We start from the raw sequence: 27,586 nt of genomic DNA on the forward strand, positions 1-27,586 counted from the left end.
GCTCGACACCTTGACAAATGTAATTCCATGTAGAAACATGCGTTTAAATAAAATATTTTACCAAAAAAGTTACCCACGCTTTAACTTGACAGACTGTATGTTTTAATGAAAAATTTAGTTAGTAATTTGTTTTTCCTTCCGAATTTTATCTTAAACATACTAAACTTATAATTACTTTTATTAAACTGAACTTTTAATCTTAAAATTCGCATTTGATATGTGCAATGAAAAAAATGTACTAACGGAATTGTTGTTTATTAGAACATTTTCCACAGCAATTTTTGCGTTCCTTTCGATTAACTTAATGCTAATTCTTGAACTGTCTAACTTTTATTGAGATCCATTTGGGTTTCATCTGCTACGGTGATTATGCAATTTTTTCTGTAGAAAAAAGAAGTCTCAATATTGCCTCATTGTCTATTATTAACGCGAAAAATACTTTCGTTATTTTGAAATACAAGAAGGTTAAGAACTTACCTGTGGGTGTTTAACATCTCTTCCGAAGTATTTTTTAATATGCGATTGCACACACAGCACAAGGCAACGTTCTTGCCGTCTTCTTTTTTCATAAGAAACAACAAATCAACCCAAGAATTGTGCTTTGGTCTACCGCCTCGATTAATTTTTTTCCTTATAATGAGAAAACAATAGTTAACTAGCGAGTAGCGCGCGAACGATTACTTAAAGGTTAGGATACCATGTTGTACTATGCGGATTATGAAGGACAATAAACACGTACGTTGTTATTACTTTTGTAATAATTTGTTGAAGAAAGTGATAAATCATGAAGAATAATCAATTAATTGCTCAATATTAGTTATTTCTATAAGTCAATTGGGTATTTTTAGAATAACGAATTTGAAAAATCCGGCCCATATGGTCACGTGATCAAATGTAAAATACATTTGTAGAAAACTAAGGACGTAACACACTTAGTATTATACATGTCGAAAACCATATAATATACGTCATGTATTATACGTATTCATCCCTGATGGGGAACCAATGGGGTCTTTAGGGGTACTTTGTAGAGGCTCCATTCGGTACCTTCGGTCCCCTAGGGTTCTTAATGCAATTGAATGCAAAAGTCAGACCTACTTATTGTGTATAGATTATACATAATTTTTCCACCTGTGTTATATAGGGGCGTTCTCTGTAAAATGGGCCATCCCTACTCTCCACTCTTTATCGCAACCAAAACTAATAATATTGGGCTTAAAATGCTCGAAAGAATAGCTAGTTTTTGATTCAATTAGGTCTTTTTGTATTTTACTTTAAAAACGTCTATTCAGGGGTTTTTGGCGTCGCTGATCACGAATATTTCATTAGAATTTCACAATCTTACCATCTAACATGACAGATTAAAGATGGCGGATCGAAATTTAAAAATTAGTCATGTTTCACTTAAAAATGTATAAACATGGATATTTGGGGTCGCTGATAACAATTATTCCGATAAAGTTTCAAATTCTTTTCATTTAACATAGTGGATTCAAGATGGCAGGTGAAAAGTTACAAAACAGTGAATTTACCTTTGGAAACGTCTACTTGCGGGTTTTTGTAGGGCCGCTGATCACGAATATTTCGTTAGAATTTCAAAATCTTTCCATCCAACATGGCGGATTGAAAATGGCAGATAAAAATGTCCAAATTAGTCGTATTTTACTTAAGAAACGTATACCCAGGAATTTTTGGGTTGCTGATCACGGATATTTCGTTAAATTTTGTAAATTATTTCATTCAACATGGCAGATGATTCTCAAATGACGATTGCTGCGATAGTTTTCTGTTTTGGTGCGTTGTTGTCTGAGGTTTCTACTGCATGCCGCTAGCATCCAGACGAGATTTTAAAACTTACCGACGGAATGCGTATTAACTGCTACTAAAAGAAGATGCATTTGAAGTCGCCTTCTGCTCATGTAAATGACAGGTATTTTAATTTTTAAAATTTTTAACGCTGCAAGGAAAAGTCTTGCGATTACTAAGTAAGTTTCTAATGCAAATTTTAACGTAGAATCCGAATTTCAAAAATTTAAAAGTTGATTTTGCTGCTTTTTGTAGTTTTTTTAAATGGAACCGAATGGGGGCCCATTCACTGCCCAACAACATTAGTTTTGGTTGCGTATATGTCGTAGCCCAATAGCCGAACCATTGTATTGCCCGGCAATAAGCGTTGAACAGAGAAAAATGAGTATTTTCAGATTTCAGAGCAAAAGTGAAGATTATTCTATTATTTTGAATGCACGATTTTTACATCTGCCTAAAATGTCATTATAAGAATAGGATATCTCCGAAACTAATTTATTTCTATTTTCATGGCGGCCGCCGCATAGGTTCCTATTCCACAAAAGAGAACGTGTTTTCAATATATTTAATTCCTTGCAATTGTACCGACAGATTACCTCTCAGAGATATCTTCTATTTCCCAAAAGTATTTGTGTTTTGAGATTATTTAATTTCTTCTAATAATTTCAAAAATATGGATAAGAAATTGTTCTAATTCCATCATGTGGAATACAAGTTTTTAAAATTTAATGTTAATCAATTCAAGTCCGGCTCTCTACAGTTAAAATTATTCTAATTCGCAAATTTAAATAGATTTCTTTAATGCATTTTTAACACGTTTAAATAAATTCTAGGAATACAAATTCTTAATTTTTCTTAATTCAACGCTTATTACTGGGTAGCCGACTAACTTGCCAGTCGGCTAATTGACGCTGAATAGTCAACGGTATACCTGCACCTGCTCAAGTTGGTCTAATGGACGAATGAAGGCAGCCAAGAAGCAACCAACCATTTATTCGACTAGAGCGTTTCAGCCCTGTAGAGGACTATGCATACGGTTCATCATATATTTTAAGGGCATGTGATACTTCGTCGTGTGGTCAATCAAGTACAGTTCCTCCGGCTTTTTTCCCCACAAAAATGAAATATATAAAAACTGAATTCAGAGTTGCTATAAAACCCTATTGTAAATAGCTATATAGGCGACTAGTAGGATTCTATATAAGTTTCCGATAAGTGACCTATATAGGATCCTTTATAGGGTCACCTATATAGGTCAGTACAGGAGCCACCTATAGGAAATGAAACAGCTTCCTGCATAGGATACAATTACATAGGATTCTATATAGTGATATAGAATCCTATGAGTGACCTACATAGGACAGATGATGAACCGGAAGTATTGCGCATAGAGTTAACCCTATATAGGATCCTCCTATAGAATCCTATTAGTGACCTTTACATGCACCTATATAGCTATTTGCAGTTGGGAATATCATAACGGACGTCCCCGGACTCTTTTTTGAGGGATAATAACAAAAAATTTATTGTACTAAATAAAAATGTTATACATATGCATTATTTTGAAGCTAGGGTCGTATTTCAAGTCTGTTATTCCGAAAATTTGGAAATTATTTATGAAAAAAAACTTTTTTTATTGCTTACAAACAAGGTTAGTTCCGGGAGATTAGTCACTATGTTTATTTGTAAGTCTAAAGTTTTCGGGCAAGATTTGTCATTTATCATGTCGGGCATCATTTCCACTTGAGCATATCGTCACCACATTTTGAATCAAGATATTCCCGATAATAGTTGTTAAGCTGATAGTTCTAATCATCGGCTATCTCAGAGTCGCCCAGCTTTTACTAGTTATTAACCTGGAAAGCATATCTTGCTTTAAATAAGATGCTAAGACACTTGGGGGCAAAATGCCCTGGTGAAATCCCACGATTGTCTGTATGAAAAAACATTTCATCATATAACTACTGATCCGGGACATGCAACGACCCATTTCGTAGTTCGCCACTCGCTTAATTTAAAACAGTTTAAAAGGCATCCCTATAAAAAGGTATTCATAGCGCGTAATATTGATTAGCTCTTTGAGTTTTTTTTAATAAACTGTGAACAAAAATGGGCGATAATTACTGCATGATATCCAATTGCACTACTGTGTATAAAGCAAAAAATCAAAGAAGGAAAAATTACAATTCTCTTCAGTACCGCAAAATTCAAAACTTGAAAAATTCTTAATTGTATGTTTAAAAAATTAAAAGCTCATCAAATTTGAAGATTTACAGATTCCTAAATTTAAAAATGTACGCACTTCCAAATTCAGCACCAAAATTACAGAATTTTTAATTTCAAATTCAAAACTTGTATAACTATTAAATCTAAGTTAAGAAAGAAATAAAAAAAACCATTTTAAGTATAACAAAATTCTAGAATTAGAAGGGATAAAATTGAATAGTGTTCAATTTTCAAGACTTATGAATTAAATTCTTAAATATGAATGATTTTATATATCAAAAGTTAAGTTTCTGATTCAAAATATTCCAATTTTCAAAAATGTTGAACAATAATAATCAAAATTTCATTATATTTACGTGTAAAACTAACAATTTTGATAATTATTGATTAGAAATTTTAAAACATAAAAACTTTTGTACTTTAAATATTTACAATTCAAAGTTCTTCAGTTTTTAAGAGATACAATTGAAAATACTTCCATTTCAAAAATACAGAATTGCAAATTATTTAATTTTACAGATTTAAATTTTAAAGGTTAATGATATTTATAATTACAATTTTAACGATTTACAACAGAGAACTCCTCAAGGACTCATTTATTTATATTGTGTCTCCTGAAGGTTTAAATGACCTCCATTCCTTACAACTGTTCAACCTACATATTTTAAAAAAGCTTATCCAAACTAGGTAAAGTTATTTACAATTATTTGCATAAATTCTTCTATTTAAAACTTTATTTTTATTTTTTTTGATAGTGCAAACTGGTACTTTAGCGACCGAGTGAGTAAGCGATCAAAAGCGAGAGAGATTGAGCGAGAACGCATGTTAATCTACTGATGCTGTTACGTAACTATTACTTACAAATCTGTACGCTTATAATCTGAGCGTCTTCCGTTTCATTTTTTTTATTTCTTTTATACCTGCAATGTTGCCTTTCGCATATCCTTTCCATACATGATCGCATGTTTCCTTCTCCTATTGAAAAATTCTCCACTTTCCCTCTTTTCTTCTTTACATCTCGTTGACTCTATCGGTTTCCCGCTCGTTTCCTCTACCTCTATCGAACACTTTTTCGCTAACTCCGTTCCTTTTCCCACCTTTAGTTACGTCCCAAATTTTCGTGCCTTCTTTCCCTTTCTAGTACCCAATTTACCCCTTCGCACTTCTTTAATCTTCATATACCACGGTGTCCTCCAGTCTACCCCTAACTTTCACCTTAAAAACCTTCCTTGTAAGCTCCTAATCCCCTTCCGTTCTTTCCATTTCCATATCTCTGCTCGATAACCTGATACTGGCTATACCAGCGTATCAAATAGCTACATTTTCCAATTTTTCAAATCTTCTCTTCCCTATTCTCCATATTTGTTTGATTACCCCTGCTGCTTTGTTATCCTTTCTTTTATAAGAATTCTATGATCTTCATTTCTTTGTAAGGTCTATTTCAGATATTTAATATCTTTCACTTCTTATAACTTTATTTTCTTCCACCTACATTTTTTCTTGCAAGTTTGTTTTTAATATTGGGAGCGTGCTTTAATTTTAAGGGATTTTTTGTAAAATTGCGGATTTATTTTAAAAAGTGGTTACCAGTTAATCATTTATAGTATTATTTATCTCTAGCTACTACTTTCGCTCATCTTTCTGGCAGTCTATCGATAGCACGTCGCAAAAACGGCTAGTCTTTTAAAGCTATCCACAAATCGACTTACATACTATATGTTAATGATCGGAAGAGGTAGTAATCAGACAGCGTGATGTCTGGATAATACAGTGCGTGGGGTAGGACTTACTATATCAGCATTTCTAAGTACGTCTTGCAAAAATTCTCAGCGTAAGGCCAAGCGTTGTTATGCCAGAGAATAACTTGATCGTGGTTCTGCTTGTACTGCGGCCGATTTTCATTTAATTCTCGGCTCAATCGCATTAGTTGTTTTCAATAAAGGTCGCCCGTGATGGTTTCATTAGGTTGAAATAACACATATTACACTACACTCTGCTGATAACACTAAATACAAAGCATGACGAGCTACAAACTTCGCTAATGTCAGAAATTAAAAGCTGAAACAATCTCTTTCAAATCTGCCCTATGTTAAATTAATCGTATATGCCCTGGCCTTTAATTTCTGATATTAACGAAGTTTGTGGCACGTCATGGTTCAGCTCTACAATTTTTCAAAAATGGCTAAAAACACAGTTTAATTTTTTACCGCCAGTGACAATGCGATGCAGAAAATCTTTCTAATGTTGCGCTTGGAGTAGCTACTCACAAGTGAAAAATCTCTTTTCTACATCTCTTGGTTTCAGTTCGTATAGCACCCAATTTCTTTGCTTTTGGACCATTCTCAGTGCATGTAAGCATCTGTAAATGGTTTAACGATAAACTTTCAATGATTATGCAAGTTCATCTTGCGTTTGACACGGGTTGTCACCCAGTAACGTATCTAATTCCTCATCCTCAATCTTTTTCGGATGGCCTGGAACGTTCTTTGTTCCTGTGTTGAAATCGACACTTTAAAGTTTTCGAAACCAGTAATCACACGTTTCAATCAATGTATTATAATACCCGTCAATTTACAAAAGCAACCGTTGATTCTGAGCAGCACTTTTCTTCAAATTAAAACAGAAAAGTAAAATTTGACAACATAGTGGGGCTTCGACACGCATAAACTAACAATATGCCACAATACCATACAGTACAAGTAACGCCATCTCTTATAAATCACTAAAAATTAATGCACCCTCCCAATATATTTAATAAAAGTGGTTTAAAAAACTTGCTTTCCTACCTCTACCCTGCTTTTTTCTGTCTAATAATTTTCAAAAATCTTTTTATTGACCCCTCTCATATCCCTTTTTTCACCATAACTTTTTCTATCTCTCCGCGGCCTAATTAGTCAAACGCCGCCTTCAAGTTCTCAAACATTGCTATCATTGCCACTTTCTCTCTTTTAATTCTCTTATTTACCAGATAGTTGAAAACATATATTTTGTTCATCACCCCTATTCCTTTCCTAAGCCCTGCCTGATTCGGGAGCACTATCTTCTTGTTTTCAACTTCTTTATTTAACGTTTCAAAAAAGAGTCATATACTTTATATAATGTTATTATTAGTATCACTCATCTTTAATCGTTAACCTTATCCTCTTGGCCTTTCTACACTATGGGTACCATTACTCCTTCGTTTAATAACTTTGTATACCCCTCTCCTCTCCATATGCTATTGCAAATTATCTATGCCCATTCCTTTAATTCTTCCCCCCTCCCCATTCCAGACTTCATTTGGAATATCAATTATGCCAGGTGCCTTTTCATTTTTTATTATCTCCAATACCTTAACTATTTCCTCCCTCATCTCCCTCGCCCCTCCTCATTTGTGTCCTTTCCCCACCTTCCTCTCTACCCTTCCTAGTAATCTCATAAAATATTTGTTACATCCTACCATCTCAATATGCTCGTTTACTCCTTATCTTCTTCTGTCTCTCTCTCTCTCTCCATTTACCATCTTCCAAACCATCTCCATTCTCTTCTAACTTCCGTTTTCTTCTGTTTACATTACATACCCCATCCACTTCTATTTCCTCCTTCACTAACTTTTTTCGTGATTGAGCACTCTAATAACTTTTTCATTTCTTATATCATTATTTTGATCTCCTCGTTTACATTTTCTTTCACCATTTTGATATTCCTGACCTTTTTTTTAGACTGCCCTTTACCTTCCAAATAACAATCGCCTCTTAATGCTCTTTTTTACTTTTGCTTCCTTACCTGATATTTATTAGGCTCTTATCCCTCTGATTTCACTGTTATGAGAAAGTGATCCAAATCCTTATAATTACCTACCTCTAGTTTCTCGCATTAAAACCTCCTCCTATTATAGGCCTTATGGTTTGTTTATATTTTGCGTCAGTTCTCTCATCTCATCTGATTTCTCCTGCATGTCACGTTACATTTTTTTTATCCTTCTGTTATACATTCGTTTCTTACTCCAATTACCTTTCGTCTCATTTTTCTGCCTTTTTATTCTTCTTGATTTTGAACCTGCCATTTGTAACCTCTTCATAATCTTCCCCTTACTCTTTCCCATCCCGTCTTATCCAGCCACGTCTCCATCATAACTACTAAATTCGACGGTGTCCAATTTTTTATAACCTTCATATCCTTTCTTACTAAGCCTGCTATATTCCACCAGCATATCCTATATCTTCCAAACTTTATCGAGACTTTATTTTTTTAAAACCCTTTCCTGTCCTCATCCTAATCACATACATAAATTTTCTTCATGTATTATCCCCTACCTAACCCATGTTCTTCTTCCCTTCTTTCTTCCATATGCCTTTATTTTTATTAACTTATACTGCATTTTACTTTATACCCATGTCAAATCACGCTATCACTATATTTCTTTTTCTTTCCTCTCTCTCTTTTATACCTACTCTTTGTTCTATTTTTCTCTGCCTTTCATTATCCCTATTCCTACTCTTTCCATCTCTTAACTCCGAGTTTGACCCTTATATTTTTTACCCTTACCTTCAAACTCCTCTAACTTTCTAGTACGGCTTTTTACTTTTCTAGCCTATGTTCTACCATCTGCATCCTTTTCTGCAGCTTTTGCTTGAATTCTTCCCATTTCCTCATTTTTTTCATAAATTCGGCCATTTACCTTCTAATTTATTTATTTCTTTTTCCCTTTTTGTTGCTTCTCTTCATATATCCCCAATACTTCTTAACTGTTCGGGAATTACATTATTCCAAAATTTTCCAATCCGGCAAATCGTCTCGATTTCTATAGTCGAAAGAAAAATGTTCCATCCAAATCTTTTTAATTGAAGAAATTACAAATGTAGGGCATACAAATTTCAGAATTGTTTTATAATATTTCAAACTTGCATAATTTTCAATTAAAATTTAAAAAATAAGAGACACTTAATTTCTTATGATTCATAATTCAAAGCTCTACTATGTTGAAGATTAATAATTGAAAATTCTGAAATGTTGATGATTTGGTGACACATAGTATAAAATAGGCTGTTTTATTAACGGCTGTCGATAGGCAAACCGAGTACGCGAAAAAGCCCAATAAAAATGTGTCCATGTCGGAGGCCGTAGGTGGTCAGAATAGTTCTAGAGAGAATAGGCTCTAGATATTTTTTCCCCTCAGGATACGCTGTCCAGTCTCCTTTATTCTTATTAATTTTTTTGGTTACGCTATTACAGGCACGAGGGCAGTTTTTACAGGATTTTTCATTGGGTTCACTTTCACAGGCTCCAAGAAATTTTGATTCCCTTGGGTACGCTGTTACAGCCTCCAAGGTGTTTCATATTTGATTTCACTTGGATAACCAAGACATTTGATGCTGTATGCTCTCTGGGCACACTGTCATACGCTACAGACTTTTTCAGGTTGATTTATAAATTTCTGCGGACCGGCTGAAACAGGCTTTGCAAATTTCTTATTTAAGTTACTAAAACGACGTACGCATTCTCGGTTGCCGTAGTAAGATTAATGAATTAGATTTGTTTTTCTATTTAAAAAATGATGACTGTTTAAATGATAAGGGTAAAATTCAACCTCTTAATTATAACGGGATTATGGCTTAATCTTTTCAATAATAATCTAAGATAGGTTATTGCTCTCATAATCTAGAGCGCCAGCCACTAGCGAAAAGAACTGATCAATTAAGAAATCCTTGCTAATGATTAAATTTACGTAATCTATTTTCAACACATTACTAAAGATTAGAATAAAAAAAAACTTTTCCCTCGAAAGAACAATATTAGCGCGAGAGCCATACAAAATTTTAATCAACAGTAGAAAGCGAAGATTTTAGCCTAAGGAACCCCAATCTTTCTATTTTACAAGCACGCGGCCTACCCCTGTACATTATTTTGAAGTTCACAATAAAGAAATTGTCGAACTCGTGCGAATTTTTTACTTTCGCGAATAATAATACGCAAAAAAGTTTTCAGCAACTCGGATTTTAAGGTTAGGAAACTGGATTCTTTAATATCTAATATCTCGAACAAATAAAAAAAAACCCCACTCAGAGAGCTATCACAGAGGAAATAACAAATCACTTTAGCGAAACTTCTTGCAGACATAATCGATGTACATTACCATCAGAAGTTTCGCTGGAGCGATTTGGCGAAGTCTAAAAAAGAACGTATCTTAACTTTCGGCAAGTACACGGTCTTATCAAAATCCATCTCTCGGTAACAATATCTATAATTAACATTCCAGATACGACGGAAACAATACCAGGGACAATCTTTTTTGTAATTTTTCTTATCGCTTAATATAAAAAAAAATCTTAAGGCACATCTAAGCCGAACGAAGCAAAGAACGAGAGTGACAGGCTGCCATGCAACGCCGATCCATGAACTCCCTTCGGTACTTAAACAAACTTTGAGATGGCGTTCTTTTATTTTAATCCCTTGAAGATGTATAAGAAATTTTTGACACCACCTTTAAGTCCAAGCTCTGGAAAACGACCGATCAATACAAAATCACTTCTCTCGCTCTAAGAGTAGCTTGAGTTTTGTGTTCGCGCTAGAAGATAAACCGTACCATGGATGTTGGTCTTTTGGATTGTTGCTGGGTAGCAGTGTTTCCGCTGGGCGAGAAAGAGACAGAAATTTCATGGGCTCTCTCCTGTCCTTCTCTAAGAAGCAAGACTGTTGTCTCGGCGGGAAAAAAGGGACAGCGTATTTTGTTTAGTTCCCTACTCTCATTTTCTTTTGTCGTAGGAAACTGGTAGTGACATGGCCACATTCCGCAGGTTCCACTTTACCAACCCTGAATTTTTAATCGTGCAGGGTATATTTGTCGTTGAATGTTGGCAGCTGACTCTCTCGTGACAGTCGGTAGAATAGCACCTTGATCAAAAAGTTCCTGGAATCATCACCATGTGGCGCCACCTGCTGTCCGATTCAGATTTTTTTCGTTTCTGTAGGTTTTCACACCTTTTAACAATATTCCTTGCGAATTTCAGCTTTCTAGCTTGATATTTATAAATGTTACGCAATTTTCAGTGCATCTATTTTTTTGCGAATTTCGATTTTTGCAATGGATTTAATGACAATGCATTGATAGGCATACCGAAAATTGAATATCAAAAATGTTTTGAGAGCTGGATCAAGCGCTGGCGTAAGTGCGTGGCAGTCGATGAGAATTATCTCGAAGGGGACCACATCAATATTCAAGAATAAAATAATATTTTTAATTTGAAAAATAAATTCCGAGAACTTTTTGATCAAGGTGGTATATGTATAAAAAAATAGAAGTACAAAGGAGTAAATAAAATAGTTGTCTATAAAGATGAATGCATAAGAGTGCACTCCGAGGATAAAGGACTCTCGCTCTTAAAAATCGTTTCTCTATAATTGGTGAAAAAACTACTAAGTAGATGCTTCCAGGACCCCAATGTCAATAAGGATTGTTAATTGTGACAGGTGGAAAACAGCTCATCTAAAAATACTCGTTTTCAGACCCTTAACGCTAATCTTTACCAACAGACTATCTGCCCCAACCCCGCATTTTGACCAGTGTGAATGACCGGTTTATTGACATGGGTGAAAATTTACTGAGAAGACGAAGAAATTGTTTACTTTTTGAGATATATCAAACAGAAAAAAGTTACACACAAACAGAAATTCTAAAAAAATCGTATATTTGAACTCCTAAGGTTGAATTATAATGAAATAACTCAAAAAAGTTTACTTAAAAATTTAGTTATTTACGAGCATCTTTCTATGAGAAAGCGACTTTGAACAATTGAAGATCTGTAGTATTTTTGAAAGTTTGAGATACTTTTCTTTGAAAAATTATTCTAATTCGTTAATCAGTAATTTCCCGGATCAGTAGAATGAAAAATCGTCTAAAAACATGTACAGCACAGGCAAAAATCTTTAAAAATTTGAAAAATTGGTAGGTTAACAATTTATTGGATATTCTATTGAGAGTTTCACAATTTAGCCTCATTTTATCGAAAGATTCATTATTATGGAGGCTGCCATGAAAATTCATAAAAAAAGTATCAGGCCAAAATAGTGACCAATACTTATTACTATTATTTTTAACCAACCTTGCTAAATCGATTTTGAACTATACAAGAATCTGCATACGTATGAAATAAACCATTTTTGAGTTTCAACCTAAAATAGCAACTTCGAATTTAGGGATGGAAAACTTGTTATATTTACTTCGAAGTGATTTGTGTAATTCTCAACTCCCAAATATTGAACCCTATTGTCCAATATATTTTTTAAACAAAGTCTCATAAGTATTGATAAATTCTGAAAACACTGAAACTTAAAATGGTCAATTTTTTAAAAACTACCAGTACGATTATTCAAGATGAAATTTATTAATCTATCGTGAGAAGGCGACGTGGATGCGCGCTGCAAGCGTGCGTGCTACTTTTCTGTATGATATTATTCTTCTATCAGAAATTTTCGGGAATAATGTGATGCAGGTCGAAATAAGATTGGGAAAGTAATAAAGACGATTGTATAATTTGGAAAACAATTTTCTAAAATGTTGAGTATATTTTTCTTGCATTTTGTATTTTTCACTCTTTCAGCTTTCACTTGACAAATGACAGCCAAAAGTGTCAAAAGAAGGCAGTCAAATAGTCAATACCACTTCAATGGGCGAAAAATTTCAAGGAAATTTTTAATGATTCTCTTATGACGTCGCGTCGTTAGGACAATGTCTTCATGATATCGCGCCGTTTTTTATGGTTGCCATTTTAAGACACAAACATAGGCACATTCGTAAGATTGTCGTCAAGATATCGCAAAAATGTCCTTCAATGCTTGTGCCTACTGCGATCAGTTCGCAAAACTCAAATAGTTCACTATTTGGCAAAATATTTGTAGTTGAAAATTTAAGTAATGTTATTCAAGATTTCTTCCATTGTTACTGATCTTATAAAAAGGCTTTTGCACAAATAGCCAGTTCTTCATTTTTTATTCTAAAAATAATTCTTTTTTCTTTATTTAAAGTAAACTTCAGATGTTTTTTCAATTTCATCAACTTTCTAAAGGTCAAAAAACATAAAAAAAACTGGTTTTGATATAAGCAATGCAAAATAATAATAATTTTTGGCTTATAACATGGATTTGATGGAATGTATTTAAACTAGAATTCTTAATTAATCCAATTGCTCTAATTAAATTATAGTCCCGATGGACAGCTATTGGTCTCACAAGGAGGCGATCCAGACTGTTCAATTACAATATGGAACTGGCAGCAATCTAAAATTATAGTACGGTGCAAATCCCCTGAACAAGACATCCTAAATGTTATGTTCTCTCCGTCTGTATATGGAAATTTATCATCAAGTGGTTTAGGACATATTAAGTTTTGGAAAATGGCATCAACATTCACAGGACTCAAACTCAATGGTGAACTTGGGAGATTTGAAAAAACAGAAATCTGTGATATACTCGGAGTATATCCGATGCCAGACGAAAAGGTGATTGTTTTATTTCTGCTAAGACAAGGCATCGAAGCATTATTTCTTCTTATTATTATATATTTTTAGAATTACATATGCTTGAATCACAGTGCCCTGCAAAAAATTGCCAATTGTAGGTTATTGGAAATTTGAATGTGTTTTATTCGTTTTTAGATTTTAAATTAAGTAAATTTTATTATGGAACGACTATACGACAGCGACCTACATATAAAGGTCTAATATATTTATTGTAAGAGAAGTTGTAGGCTCAAGAAGCTATAATCATTGTCACTTAAAGCAACCAATCGCGACGCAACCGGAACGTGTATGTCGTCTACTCCTGTGCCTTATATCCTAGAAGGTGAGCAACAACCGGAAATTTACGCAAGATGCTTTGTAGAATACTGTTCCTTAGAGTGCGGTCTCTAGTTGCGGATGACTTTAGGCAACCGACGGCCTCTAGATACTTTTTTTGGAGCTGCTAACCTTTTTACAGTGTTCGGAGGAGCAGTGTTAATGGGCCAGGTGAAGTGATTCCAGAAAAACAACCTTTTGCATGTGGCTCGCAATGGACTGATTCTGATGCTGGCAAGTCGGAATTTTTTTCAGTTGGCTAAGAAATGAAGCTTTTATACCTCCAAGTCAGCCGATTATGAGAACCACGAGATGTACTTTGTAGCCTTGGTACAGCCTGCTCAACTTGAAAAGAAGTGCTTGATATTTCAGGTTTTGTGGCACTGATAAGTTGAGTGGTGGAAAATGAGAAATTCCAGTGGTTCTGACACTGACCATTCACCACGACCGGTACATATGGCCGTAGCGTGAACACTTTGAACATCCACTGATAATATGTCAAAGTGTCTTTGTTTCTTGCTTGTACGCTCGGCAGCTGGTATTGTCTATAGGTACACTCATTTGGCGCAGACATAGCCATCGATAGCTCTTCTCTACGTATAATGACGTAGAATTTACCACGAAGAGACTTGTCATAATGTTCTCTTAGCAGAAGCGAATGTTCTGCTTTCTGTACGACTTTTGAGTATCAAAGGTGTCAGTGATGCGAAGCCATGTGTACTGTTGCTGCAATTGAATGGGAGACCAAGCTCCTCTGCGGTCCTATCTGCGTCACGGTATATAAATGTCATAATATTCACGACTTCATGTTGAGGTACCAGTTGCATTAGAGAGAGTGTTTTTTTTAGAACTGAGCAGGTTTTAGCTTGAACAGTTTGTCGATGAAGAACCTCTAAATTCAGCAAACCTCTACCCCATTTTTCTCGAGGGAAGTATATACGAGATAGGGAAGTTCTAGGATAATGACTTTAATGTATTATGATCATCTTCCGCGATAATTGAGACAATTCAGGTGATTAATAAGTCCAAATTTTTTCTTAAAATTTAGGGATGCCTTTTTTTAAGGGCCTTTTTAATGCACACGCATCTCCGGTTTCCGCTTGCATTATTCCAAGGTATGCATATGTTTCTCCATTACCCAGATGTTGAATGGCATTTCCATCTATGAGTTGAAGATCCTGATCGTAACGCGATAATGTATTTTCTAGTCGTCCTTTGTATAGATTGAGGCAGGCTCACTTATCTAGTCCAAAGATCATGCAATTTGGTCTGGAGTGACGACTTACCGCGGTCACAATGATTTGAATGCCCTCTTTTGAAGCGGGAAAGAGTTAAAGACCGCCCATGTATAAAAGGTGGCTGCTCTTAAGCTCCATTCTGTTCTGCGGGCCACAAAGGTACCCAGAGCTTTTTCCTCAGAACAGAATAGCTAGAGGCAAAAGGGAGACGCAAAAAACTATCGGACTTAATGGGTCTTCTTGGAAGCTTCACCCCCCTCCTTATATGTGATGAGTAGCTTATGGTTTGTGTTATCGAATGCCTTTCAGTAGTTATTCCAAGAAATGGACAGATTGCGTCGATGCCTGATAAAATCCTCGGTAGTACATCTATACATTAACAGGTTCTCTGTGTAGTTCTTTGGAATTGACAAACCTCCATTATTATATGTCAGCACCGTGTATCCTTCGACTAACTAATGTGGGATGTGTCCTTCTTCATTCAAGAAATTAGTAAATATAAGAGATAGATGTTGGCTCGTAGAAGTGAACTTTTTCCACCAAAAGTTGTTAATTTTATCTGGCCCTGGCGCTGAAAAGTTCTCAGTTTTAGCGATAACATTCTTTAATTCTTTAGCAGTAATTAGTGGACACTCCTCCTTTGGTCGTTGCAACAGTTGCATCTGACAAAACTTACGAAAGAGTGAGATATCTGAAGATTCTTCATCTGGTTTATAAATAACTTCATATACTTGTTTTTACATCGCTTAAATCTCTTCTCGACTAGGCGGATTTTTAACTGGACATGAAGTTTTGTTGAACAGATGGAAAGGATAAACAGAAAAGGTGTAATTTTCATGAGTGTACTTTACTTGCTGTTTGAGGCGATCTTTGACTTTTGAAAGGGCTCTTATCTTTCGCGTCCAGTACTACCTAATGGTCAACAGATTACACTAGTTCAGCGTGTCATTTACTTTCTGTAAGTTTCTGGCTATTGCCTTAACTTTTAAAGTGAAATTTTTATTTGATGTTATGTACCTAATCACGCCTGGAATATTTGATGCATGCCGTCTCGCCTTTTTAATTTTAAACAGAAGCTGTGCAATACGCTCGAAAGTCTTACTTAGGCGTACTGAAGTATCATTACTTCTATTATCACTTAGCAGGGAGACCGCCTTCTCGTAAACTACACAGTTCAGATTCCAGAGATCGACAGCTTCAGGGAGCAAGTAAGAGAGCACAGTATTAGTTTTAGCTAATTTGTCCATCCCAAAAAAGAGTTTTTGGCGGACTTTTGACCTTCTAGTTCTCATGTTGGCATTATCGGTTATCTATAAAGATGGTCTTCCTACAATGGGTGGTATTTTCGCTGGAGGAACTTGATCTCGCCATGATAAAGAACTTCATATCTACCTTTGCGTAAAAAAGATACCTGATCTGTTAAATACTGAGGGTTTTTATGAGCATATTCTGGGCACTGCGCGATACTGTTGACGTAACGGCATAATTCGTTGCATTCGGGAGTTAGGCCAATGCAACGTCGCTGACTGCAAGAGCCGTCACTCTCGGGAAATGGGCTCACTATATCTCTACGCCAAAAGGTGTAATACATTATTATTGTTATTATTATTATTACTATAATAATATACAATTAACCTATATCAATAGCACCGAGGGAGTTCATTTTAGAAAACTGTTGAAGGGCATTTTACAGGGCAGAATAATATATTTAGCGATCACTTTAGGTGGATAGCTTTACACATTCATTATGTAAAGCTCTCTACTTGGTCACATTAGTATCAAAGTTCTTTAGTTTCAGGCATCATTCATATAATTTTTTTATAGTATGTGTCTCATTTAGGAATTTCAAGCACTCTTTTATCAAAAAGTTACAGGTGAAAAGTGTTTATGTTATAAATGAGTCTTTTAATTGTAATGATATTTAATGTTCCTTTATTTTGCGTCTATGGAAATTTCTTTCCTTACATTTGCGAATTACTGATATGATTCTGTAGTTTGAGCGACAAGCTAAGAGTCCAAATCACGACCAACAGTGTGGAAAAAATTACTTTTTTGGTTCAAAATAGCGTATAGCCCACAAATATTGGCCGATTTCAACGAAAAGAATTTGAAACAGAGCTGTGGACTCAAAATATCGTTTCTTTATGGCAGTATTTTTAACTGGAAACTTTATAATAATTTTAGCAAAGTACATAATTGGTTGATGAATTTTATTTCTTTTTCAAACAAATTTAATAAACAAATGCATTATACGGGCATATCATTTCTCGAACAAATTTATTCACAGTTTTGTAATTTTCCGCGTAAATAAGTAATGTCAATGAGTATTATTAGTTATTTAAGAAAATACCTCTTATCACTCACAGTTAATTAATGCTCCAATAAAAGCGCAATAAAGAAATTTCAAAATCTAGTATCTGTGGATTTTATTGTCTTACCTTTCAGAACTATTGGCCTCTAGATAATTAAAAACTTTTGAAACAAAAGTACAAAATTTGGGGTAAAATCTAATAGATTTTAAAAAATATGTATATATAACAAACAAATTGATGATGCCAACATTTTCTATAATTCTGAATCAGCAAAAAAATCATAGGAACATTGGACTCTTTTGGGCATGATAGAGCGAGCTGATAAGTTTGACTGGTTGTATCTCTTTAAAAAAAGCTATGCTCAACTTGAAATTTTTTTCTATTTTCGTGTATCACGACAAGCTATTCTTTCAACCAATTTGGCATCAAATTCATGAGGTCGGGCATAGAGGCGAAATTTTAGGTCACTCTTTAATAAACATATTCTTTACTTTGCAACTTAAGTTGTAGCCTTACATATTTCAATTATTATTGTATTTATATTGATACAAGTAACTTAATTTTTATTAATTCTTCTGATTATGCATATGTTTTAAATATTTTTGTCATTGAGGTCTTTAATATTATTAATTTTTTGATTGGCTACATTATTATTTTTAACAAAAAATACATTTTTTTTTAACTTTAACAAATAATAAAATCCATAATATGAGCAAAATAAAGCAAAAATATAAAGTTCGAACTACTTTCAAAATGTATATCAAAATTAAATTTTATTCATATTAAACTACATACTTTCATAACTTTTTCTTTTTTTAAATAATTAGTAATAGTTACTCTTATTTTTTATCTATTTTTGTTTGTTTATTTGCAAATAGCATCAAGTTTTTAATTGTTTTTTCTTTTTCTTAAAACAATTCAATGAAAAAGACAGACCTTTTTTTGTGGCGCCATCTGTTGGATTAGTTTAACCGACAATTCCCCTCCGGATCGTAAGAAAACAGAAGAGTAAGGGCGATGCATGGGTCTGATTTTGACAATTCGGGTATAGCGAGTGCAGGTCCTGGAAAACGATAAGTTCCGAAGACGCCCGAAAGGACACTAACTGTTCGGCGCACATTTCGCTTGTTGTTTTGTACGTCAAATACATTTTAAGGTTTTTTTTTACGATTGTGGCCAACTTGAAAATTTATAAAAGGTTATTATATAAAGATGCTATTTTATATAATGTATTTTCCATGTATTTTTTCATGGTGGACGCAGGTCGAGAATAAAAATATGTATTTTTATAGAATTCTGCTTATTTATTTTGTGTCACACCAATCAAATAATTTCCATTGTTGCAGTTTGTGAATTTACACCAACTTTTTTTTACAGTGTATGATATACAACAACATTTTACGCACAAGATGTGGATTAATAACCTGTCTGCTACATTTTCGAGTGTTTAATTTTCTGATATGTTTAAAGATTTTATTATTCGCTTCTTAAGCTTCCTCTGTTAATTCTCCAATAGGAAGAAAATAGGATCCAATAATTTTTTCACCGTGTAGAAAGAGTTTGTGAACCGCTACTGGCATATTATACTAACTGTAGAGGGTAATGTAAAGCTTCGCTGATTTTCGATAAGAGTGTTCAAATTTAATAGTATCAATCACCTTTCTTGAAGCCATTGCTTGCAAAATCATGCTGAAATGATGTGTTAAGTGTTTTCTAACACCAGCAATTTCAGAAGTCAATTCAGGATTTCGGAAAAATCTCCTTGGAGTATTTCCCGTGTTTGAAGTTCCCGAGTCATATTTTGGGATATCCACGATAAGTCCCATTTTATCAAAAAATTCTTTTTGAATGTATGCGGAATTCCTTTTATGTATGTATTAAGATCAGAGACTTCATTGGGAACGTTCTTAATCGCAAAAGATTCCAAATTCTAATAATATTCTTCACACACACGCTTAGAATTATGTGGAGCTCAACTTCTCGCAAAAATCTTAAATTAGGTTAGTGGAAAAATTGATGTTAAATTTTATGAAACTGTCCTTTGGGCTGATTTATACACCACTTTACAATGGATTAAAACGCCACTTCATGTGTTGAAACTATTTGTCGCAAATCACGTTGCAGATATTTGTGAGGGATGGCCGAGATCGATGTTCAATCTCGCCGGTTATCCCCGAGAGCAGGTGGAAGTGGTGGATGGTGTCGTTAGATGAGACGGGGCTGATGGGCCAAGCTCCGTCCTAGCGGATGGCGTTGATGGGGCTTGAGAACAGCAAGAGGTTTGAGCGGAATGTAACCCGTAGCGAGGCGCCAGAGAGCACAAGACTAATTCTTGGTGCCCAGATTTTAGGTATTAGGACTAGGAAGTGGTATTCTCACCACTCCTAGTCTTGGGTTCGCATGCTCGTATTATTGTGGGTGATTATAACTTTGTTATGACCCCTCCGTCCCCTGTTTGGGCAAAGCTTTATTTTTTAAGAATTGCCTTGTACCCTTCCAATTCCATGTCAAACGTGAAACCGTCTTCTTCATCGGTTACATCTATTAGTATATAGGAATCATCTTTTTGTTCCTCCTTATTGATTTGTTTTTCTTCGTCTTTCGTATTATTTTCTATATTCTTCTCCTCTTTTTGTGTGAGTTCCTGTTTTCCAAGTGAAATATTTATGACGTTTTTAAATTCTTCCCTTGTTTCGACCCAGCCTTCTTTTATATATTTTGTTCTCGATGAATCCGGAACCGTGTGATAGTTTTTGGTCCGGTTTGACACTTGACCACAATAGATGTCGTGAAAAATGTAGATCTCCACAGGAAACATAGTCTCGCAGTGACGACATTTCCACACTTTTAGGTCTTCCATTTTCTTCCTATTAGCTGAAACAAAATTTAACACATCCTACGTTTTGAACGAAAACAAACTAAATCAAATTATATTTTTCTCTAAATTATTCTTTTTCCTTTCTTATTTACAAGAAGTAAAATAAAATCTAATGTCTTGATTTTAACTATTTCTTCAAAATTCTTAATTAAATTTTGTATTTTAATTGTCCTCCTTTCAGTTTATTGTCTTCTTCTGACGTTCTGCACTCATTGGCTCTTATTTGATGAAAAAAGTTATATCTAAGTTCTACTTTTTATTTTCATCGAAATTCTATCTTGGCCTCTTATAGCCATATTTGTCTTCATTGTATAAATCTTTATTTTTATTCGGTCTATTCAATTCATTCCACTTTGTCAAAAGCTTAAAAATAATCAGTACAGTTGTGTTTGTGTAGGGTATTAGAATTGCTTATTTCGTTATTTATAAAGAGTGAACATTTTATTAATAATTCTTCGTTAACTTTACAATATCAAAATATGCAATTAATTTTTTTTCCCCACTCTTCTTGTTTAACAATTTTTTTTATACTTCTTTAATTCTCTCTTCCATTTCCCTCCTTCTGGCTTTCTCCTCTTATTTATTTCTTTTCTTATTTTCTTTCTCCTTTATTTTCTTTATTTCTTGCTCTGGCGTTATCTATGTCCCGTCCCTCCTCTCTGTCCCCTCTTGCTATTTTCCTACATTCCTCATCACTGATTTTCTTAATTTCTTCTTTCATCTTTTTCTTTATCTTCTCTTTCTTGAACCTGTCTTTCTCTTCCCCTCTTAATCTCCTTTTCTCTCTCGTCTCATTCAGAGGGGGTTGATTCCTCAAAAGGCTCCATGCCCCGCACGTGTGATGCAGGAGTTCCTCCCTTCCGGACAACTGCGAATGGCAGTCTCGACATTTTAACACTAATCTTCGGTCCATTTCTCTGTAAATAAATGTTTTTCTGTTTTGTCTGTTTTTTATAAATGTATGTGTTCGTTTAATTTTTTGTCTCTGTCAGTGGTGTAAAAATCAAATCATTAACATGTATTCCATTCTGAATCCTTATTTGGTGCTTGAATAGGTTGGAGTTTCCTGCCTAAATTTAAAAAAGCTGGTGTGAAACCTGTCGAAGAACGTTTGCTTGTATTCAAAGCAAATTGCAACTCATCTACATTTTCATCCCATGGTTTATGATCTTTTTCCAAATATGTTTTTATTGCCGTTTTAATTAATGTATTGCATCTTTCAGTTGGATTCGCCTGTGCATAATATTAAGGAGTTTTTGAATGTCTGATACCAAATATTTTAGTTAAATTAATTATTGATTTATTCACGTTTTTTTCCGTTATCTGCAAACAAAATTCTAGACGTTTCCCATTTCGGAATTATACGTTTATGAAATTCTTTTCCAATTGTTGACGATGATTTATTTTTCACTGGAATTATTTCCACCAATTTTATCAACAAAAACTAAAATTTATTGATTTCTCGACTTTGACATCGGCAATGGACCGTCATATATGATGCTACTACCGTCGACGGTTCTTCAATTATCCTTTTTCCCATCAAAACTATTTGATTACTTACTTTCGGTTGTATTCTCTAACAAATTTGGAATTCTTTTAAATATTTTAAAGTTTCTGAGTACATTCCGGGCCAAAAATAATGTTTGGAAATTTTTGCATAGGTTTTTTTCATACCTAAATGACCTGCTTGTTTATTATCATGATTTTCAATCAAAACTTGTTTCCTTAGTTCTTTTGTTATTGTTAATTTTCACGGGTTGCTATTTAAATATAAGCTTGATTTTAAAGGGATAAGTATATAAAAATACAATTGATTGTCGCGTACTCTCCAATTTTGATTTTCTTCTGGCTTATTTTTAACCTGTATTATTTTACTTGTATACCAATTATCTTAGATTTCTTTAAAATCTTTTGCTTTATTTTCTACAACGCTTGATACAATACTAAAAACTTTAATTTCACTTTCATTTGACCTTGATAACACATTTAGTACCTGATTTAAACTTTCTTTTCTGTGTACAATTTCATACTCGTATTCTAACAATACTAATGCTCATCTTGCTAATCGGCCAATTGGATTTTTTAAATTATGTAACCACTTGTATGCAATATGATCTCTGATTACTTTAAAAGAATAACCTTTTAACTGGGGTCCAAATTTTCTAATTGCCTAAACTACTGCTAAAAATTCTTTTTCTGAAGCCGAATATTTACGTTTTGTTCCATTCCAAAATCTTGTTTTCCAAAAATGTTGTCCTTCCAAAATCAGGACAGGCTAAAATTGATGCTGCTGTTAGTAAATGTTTAATAGTCGTAAATACCTGTTCCTGTTTGTCAGATGATTTCCACTTTACTTCCTTTTTTAAAAGTTTTTGTAAAGGTTCTATAATTTCTTCAAATTTTTGTATGAATTTCCTACACCTTTTAGTCTTTGAACTTGTTTAATTGTTTTTGGCTTTGGAAAACTTAAAACTGGTTCGATTTTTTCCTGATCTACCTGTAAGCCTGTTTCATTAACTTTAAAATCCAAATATTTTATTTCGGAACATCCAAATTCGCATTTATCCAAGCCTATTGTTAACCCTGCATTTTAAATTTTATCTAACACGATTACCAAAAATTTCAAATGATCCTCGAAATTTTTTGTTACTATAATTACTGTTAAATACCTTATTATTCCTCAAATTATACCAATTACTTTTTCTAATTGCGAATAATTTTTCTATTATCGAATCACTTTTTTTCTCCTTTTTAACTAACACCGTTTTCTTTTTAGAATTCTTTTTGTCTTCATTACATTCCAATGTCCCTTTAAATTCTATCTTTAATTTCATATCTTTACTTTTCATACATAAATTCTTATTTATTTTGCTGCTATCTTCTTTTATTTTTTTCTCGCTCTCTTTGTTGTGACTAGCCTGTTTATCTAATCTCGGGACGCCCACGTTGGCACATGCCAGTGTTGCGTCGCTCGCCTTGTGGGGCTTAGGGTGTGAGGCACCATACCCCCGTACACTCTGTGCATGCTGAGGTGCTGGCTGGATCGAGTCTAATGCGTCACCTATTAGGAGGGGTTGGGATGGGATGTCTGGCGAAACAGGAAAAGAGACTTCGCACAGTATCAAATGTGTCTCTTCCTTTCGCATTTTGTTTCGCAGCTAAATCCACCATAAGGTAAAGTCTGGTTTCGTCTGTCTTATTTGTGTCTGTATTAAGTCTTTCTAGCGGTCTCTGATTTTGTCTGCTATTTTCCGCCTTCAATAGCGACCGCATTCGTTTCTTTGATCTAAACTATGCCAACAATCACGTTGAAAATTGTCGATTTTTCCGCAATTGTAGCGCGTAATGGGTTGACGTGATTTGTAATTCGAGCTTTGATAAACATACTTCCTCCCTCCCTTCTGCCTATCTTTGTTTTGTTTTGGTTATTGTTTTTATTTTGACTTTTATTTTCTGATTTCAATTCTTTATTTTCGCCTAAATTACTGTTTTCTTCCGCGTTATGTAAAAGTGCTGGTGGAGAGTTTTTAATTTGTCGTGTCTGTGTGTTTCCCAATAGCTGATTAATTACATTTAATAATTGACTAGCTGAGTTTTGATTTCTAAAACTATTATTATAGTTGTTAATAAATCGTAGAATTCTTTGGATTCCAGAGTTGTTTTTATAATCATTATCTTCAACTCTTCGATAAAAAAATCTAGCATTTCCATTTGGAAATCTAGGCTGAAATTGTGGTCTATTTTCTTGAGTTTTGTATTTAGGTATGAATTGTCTTTGTTGATTTTGATTATAATTTTGTTTTTGATCTTCATTCTCATTTTCATTTTCAATAATATTTTGACTTTTATAATTTCCTTGATCATTCTTACTTTTGTTATTTTTATTATCCTCTTCATCTAAAATGCTTAACTGTTGACCTCTAATTTTATATTTTGCCAATTCTGTTTCCCATTCTCGCCCTAAAATTTCTAATTCTGATAAATTTGAAAGCGCATTTCTTGAAATTTACACTTTATATTAAATTCTTAAATCTTCATAAGTCTTTCTTGATTGCCATTCCAGGCTCGGACGTGGCATTCATCTGTCAAATAATTGTTTAATTTCTGTTACAAAAGCATGAATACCTTTTTCCATCTTTCGATTGAAAACTTGTATTTTGTTTCTTATTATTTCTGTATATTTTGCATTTAAATATGCTTCTTAGAAGGCTTCTACAAATTGATTTATATTTGGCCAATTATCTCTGTTTACTTGAAACCAACTTAAAGCTTCTTCCTTAGAAACTGCATCTAAATTTTCTAATATATCTAATTCACTAATTTTATATTCCCTCTTGAATCTAATTAAATTATTCAAAAAATAAGTGGGACTATCTTCCATGTTATTTTTAAATTTAATTGGCCAATTTAACATAATTTGAAAAGGTGTTTAAATCACTTCGAACGGAAACAGAGTTGCTGGAATTTCTTGCGAATTATGTAATATTATCGCCTTTCTTTCTCTATCGGTGTCTCTACTTCTATCTATTCTACCTTGCAAGTCTGTTTGAAATTGAGGCAGATTTGATTTTCGCATAATTGATTACCTTTGCACCGGTCTCGGTAATGTGTGTAATATTTCTCGACTTATTACTTTGATTCACTAAATTTTGGCTTGAATTTAAAATATATCCATTTTATAATTAAAATTTTTAATCTCGTCCGATAGTTCTTTCATTTTAATCCTATCGCTTTCCTTTCCTTCAGAATTGATTAATTCTTGTGCCTCATTCCAAAATTTATTATTATTTTCTATTCGCCTTTTTCTCTTTCTTGTGTTTCTATTTCTATTCGCAATCTTTCGCGACCTATTCTTGCTATCTCTGCTCTTTCTTTATCTATTCTTTCTTTCTCCTTTCTCAGAGCTTTTTCGCATTGTAACCGACTCGATTCTATTCGCTCTTTTTCTCTTTCTAATTTTTCGAGTTCTTTTCCTTTTTCTTCGATTTCTCTTTCTATTCTACTCGCTTCTAATCCACTATTTTCTGAATTCCTACTATTTTCGCCTTCTATTTTCCAATTACCTAACGTATTCTCGGTATTTAGGGACAGTATTCCAATTTCACGTCTATGTGGGGTACGGTTTTTCCTGTTTGTGTTTGGTGTACTTTCTGTTAGTGTTTGAGTTCGTGTTGTCGTTCTGGGGATTGCACCTGTCGCTTGACTTGGCTGAACCTCCTCTATCCTAATTGTCTCTAAATTGTTACCGATTCTAAATTTAAATTGTTTGCCAATTCTTTGCTTCTATTCTCAGTTTCAATTGACTGACTTTCAATATTTTCGTTTTCTTGAGTCATCGTTGCTTGTGCATTTTCTTCCTCGCTTATTATTTCTAAGACTATTCTATCCTCTCTATTTTCCCCGACACTATTTACCGGAGTTGCCATTTTCGGAATAACTTTTTTTTGTCGAATCTTAACCGCATTTGATTTTCTTTATCTCTTCTCTCTTTACCGAATAGCTCAGGGGTTTTATGGGCTCACTAAAATCCGGCGAGTTCACTGGAATGAGCGCCTCGGTTTTTACTACTGCAAATGCAAGTGTAGCCTAAGCACGTAGTGAAAACATTTACTGAGGGAAGTAACGTTTGGAGTGTTTAGGTGACGTCACAGGTTCCTATATCCGCGCACCAATTTTCGTTACTGACGCCGCTTCCTCTTGTAACTTTCGTATTTATTACTCAATTTTCTTCTAGTTTTTTGTTTCCTTATTTCCTGGTTTGTAAATTTGTCTAGCTCTAGCTCGTCGTCGACGAAGAAAAAATCCTGACAGTGGAGAGAAGAATAAAAAATGCAGATTTCGCATATTCTCAGCGACATCCGATTCTGCTTTCGAAGGCATATCATGTAAAAGATTTCATAATTCGATATTATCACGAACAAAATTATAATTCTGGTGTCCAAAATACTCTACGAAATTCGAATTTTTGTTATAACTATTGGGTGTAACCAAGTTCGGAGAAACATTGGAAAGTGTGTCCGTTGTTACCAGGTTAATCCTTTTACTGTCGAGTACAAAATGAAAGATTTGCCAAAGGCAAGAATAACGAAAGCGCTGGCTTTCATAAACGTGGGAATCTTGGCCCTTTCTCCGCTTTTTGGTGGCATATAGGGATCGAAGTCGAGAGAATTTTTATATTGTCGTCCTTCAAATCCCGCTTCCATCAATCCCAATGACCCGCAAGTCCTTACATCTGATACCTTCCTTGCGGCGATCCTCTGATGAGCCTCTGGTACATATTTCACGTCAGCTCCGTTCAATCGATTGACAAATCGGTTGCTTCTTCAAAAACTTCGTCAATATTTCTGGATCCGTCGATATAAGAAATATTTAAACAAATGAAATATTCGGAACAAATAGGTCGCTGGGAAACAAAAGATTAAGAAGGAAACTGTAGTTCTCCTAAAGGATGATAATGTACCTCTACTAGTTGATACTTTTATTACTTCTTTGGAACTATTTAACAGAAATTCTACTTAGAAATTAGTATACAGTTTATTTGTTGTTTCGATTATGCCGGGCCTTAATAAATCTGGCATTAGAATGTCATCTGTATGGAATCGTCGTTTTCCGTGAGCTACCTGAAACACCTTGTCTAAATTCCCTTTCACCCCGAAATTTCTTGTTCCTAATACTTTTAGTTAAAAGAGAGATAAGGCGATCCTTGTCCTAGGTACCTCAACTTGGTTAATGTAATGACTGGTCAGTCGTCAATGTACTATCCTCGCGTCACATTGTATATTCAGCACTTAGAATTAAATAAACACTATTTTATACAAACACCGAGTTTTTTAATCCACCAATGTAATATATAATATCATATATATACTTATCTAATTATATTTTCAGGTAGTATCCAGCTGTGAATGGGGCAATATTTTAATATGGGATGAAGGCTTAATCAAATTTGAAGTGTGCCGAAATAATAAGGAACCATGTCATTCAAATTTTACAACACAATTTGAATTCTATAATGGAGAATTGATTTCAATAGGTAAAATAAGTTGATAATAATATAGGCAAGGGTGCTTAGATAACCGTGGTATTTATTTTTTAGGTATACTTCTAGTGACATAGGAAATCCAAATAAAATAATTCAGATTTTAGTATGAAGAACAAAAGTTGATTTTTTCGGAAATCTAGCTTACACTTGCTTGGCTTAAATTAAAAGTAAATAAAAAAAAAGTTCTAGAAACTGCACGATGATTTTTTAAATTTCAATTTCGGTGCTTAATATTTAAATATGAATACTTTCTGCCTTTTGTAAAAAGATAT

The 27,586-nt window shown here is 34.0% G+C and overlaps 1 protein-coding gene across 2 annotated transcripts in view; it reads left to right on the forward strand.

Annotated features, from left to right (window-relative positions):
* LOC117177713 (cilia- and flagella-associated protein 44) overlaps positions 1–27,586 on the forward strand; it is a 494,190-nt gene that overhangs the window by 87,102 nt on the left and 379,502 nt on the right. For both annotated transcript variants that reach the window (XM_033368587.1, XM_033368586.1), the window contains exons 5-6: positions 13,214–13,508; positions 27,161–27,305. In XM_033368587.1, coding sequence (XP_033224478.1) covers positions 13,214–13,508; positions 27,161–27,305 — 440 coding nt within the window. The remainder of the gene's footprint in view (positions 1–13,213; positions 13,509–27,160; positions 27,306–27,586) is intronic.

The sequence above is a fragment of the Belonocnema kinseyi genome, chromosome 8, assembly GCF_010883055.1.
Source record: "Belonocnema kinseyi isolate 2016_QV_RU_SX_M_011 chromosome 8, B_treatae_v1, whole genome shotgun sequence".
In the NCBI taxonomy this organism is placed as follows: Eukaryota; Metazoa; Arthropoda; class Insecta; order Hymenoptera; family Cynipidae; genus Belonocnema; species Belonocnema kinseyi.